This window comes from Penaeus monodon, chromosome 15 (assembly GCF_015228065.2).
Source record: "Penaeus monodon isolate SGIC_2016 chromosome 15, NSTDA_Pmon_1, whole genome shotgun sequence".
In the NCBI taxonomy this organism is placed as follows: domain Eukaryota; kingdom Metazoa; phylum Arthropoda; class Malacostraca; order Decapoda; family Penaeidae; genus Penaeus; species Penaeus monodon.
Window position 1 is genome coordinate 35,936,014 of NC_051400.1, and position 1,007 is coordinate 35,937,020.

Sequence of the window (1,007 nt, forward strand, 5' to 3'; positions counted from 1 at the left end):
GGAAATGCTTGTTGTTGGAATTGGAAGTTTTTTTGTCATGTGAACTGTCCCTTACCACATACATTTACCATTCTCAATACTTTCTAAGAAATAGAAACTCATTACAACAAATTGATGGTACAGGTATAAATAAAAATCCACACAAGGCTAAAGAGAAAGATCTAGATGATGACTAGCAGTATATACATACTGTCTTCATTTGAAGTATAACTGTAAGATTCCTATGTTACTAATATATTTTCTGTTATTTATTGCCATAGGATGAATAGCAGTAACAGGGGGATCAATAATGAGAACAGTAATTTCTCACTGCCTGCTCCCCTACGCGATTCCTCTTGGCGAAGCCACTCTACTTCACAGGCAGATCGGCATAACATACTCCCACAGGTACTGACGTTAGGATGATATTGGATAAGTTATCAGGAAATCATTATTTGAAAACTAAAATGCTCTTGTTAGAGTCTCTTGATTAATTCATTCAACATGTATAACATCATATCATGCCATGATTGCACTGCACCAGCATGAGGATCATGCTTATATTCCACAACATTGGCTCATTTGTATAGCTTTGCAGTTAAATATAGGCACTTAAAATGAAGGATTTTTTCCTCTTTTTATGATTCTTCTACCTCTTTCCCTCTTCCAAAATTCTATCTATGAATTGAATTATGCATGAAATACTGAACAAGTCAGGCAAACTACCAATGCATGTAGAAAACCCCACATTGCTGGCCACTACCAAATTTTTAATGTCACAGTCATTGGTTTAATACAATTTTTCTCACTTCCTTTTTCTTTCTTCATTTGCTTCTATTCTTTAAAGATTTTGTCAAATGAAAAGCCAGTTTGCAATTAGAATTCATGCTTGCTCTGTCTCAATATTATATTGTTTACCACTAACTTTCTTTAATATTTCCCAGGAAAACATAAGTGCAGCAGGTCTGTCAGGGTCAGAAGTCAGTGACAGTGGACTCACTTCTGAAGATGAAGACAGCAGGGTAATG

The 1,007-nt window shown here is 35.4% G+C and overlaps 1 protein-coding gene across 7 annotated transcripts in view; it reads left to right on the forward strand.

Moving 5' to 3' along the window:
- LOC119581992 (pneumococcal serine-rich repeat protein-like) overlaps positions 1 to 1,007 on the forward strand; it is a 14,058-nt gene that overhangs the window by 2,753 nt on the left and 10,298 nt on the right. For all 7 annotated transcript variants that reach the window (XM_037930181.1, XM_037930182.1, XM_037930183.1 and 4 more), the window contains exons 4-5: positions 261 to 387; positions 924 to 1,001. In XM_037930181.1, coding sequence (XP_037786109.1) covers positions 261 to 387; positions 924 to 1,001 — 205 coding nt within the window. The remainder of the gene's footprint in view (positions 1 to 260; positions 388 to 923; positions 1,002 to 1,007) is intronic.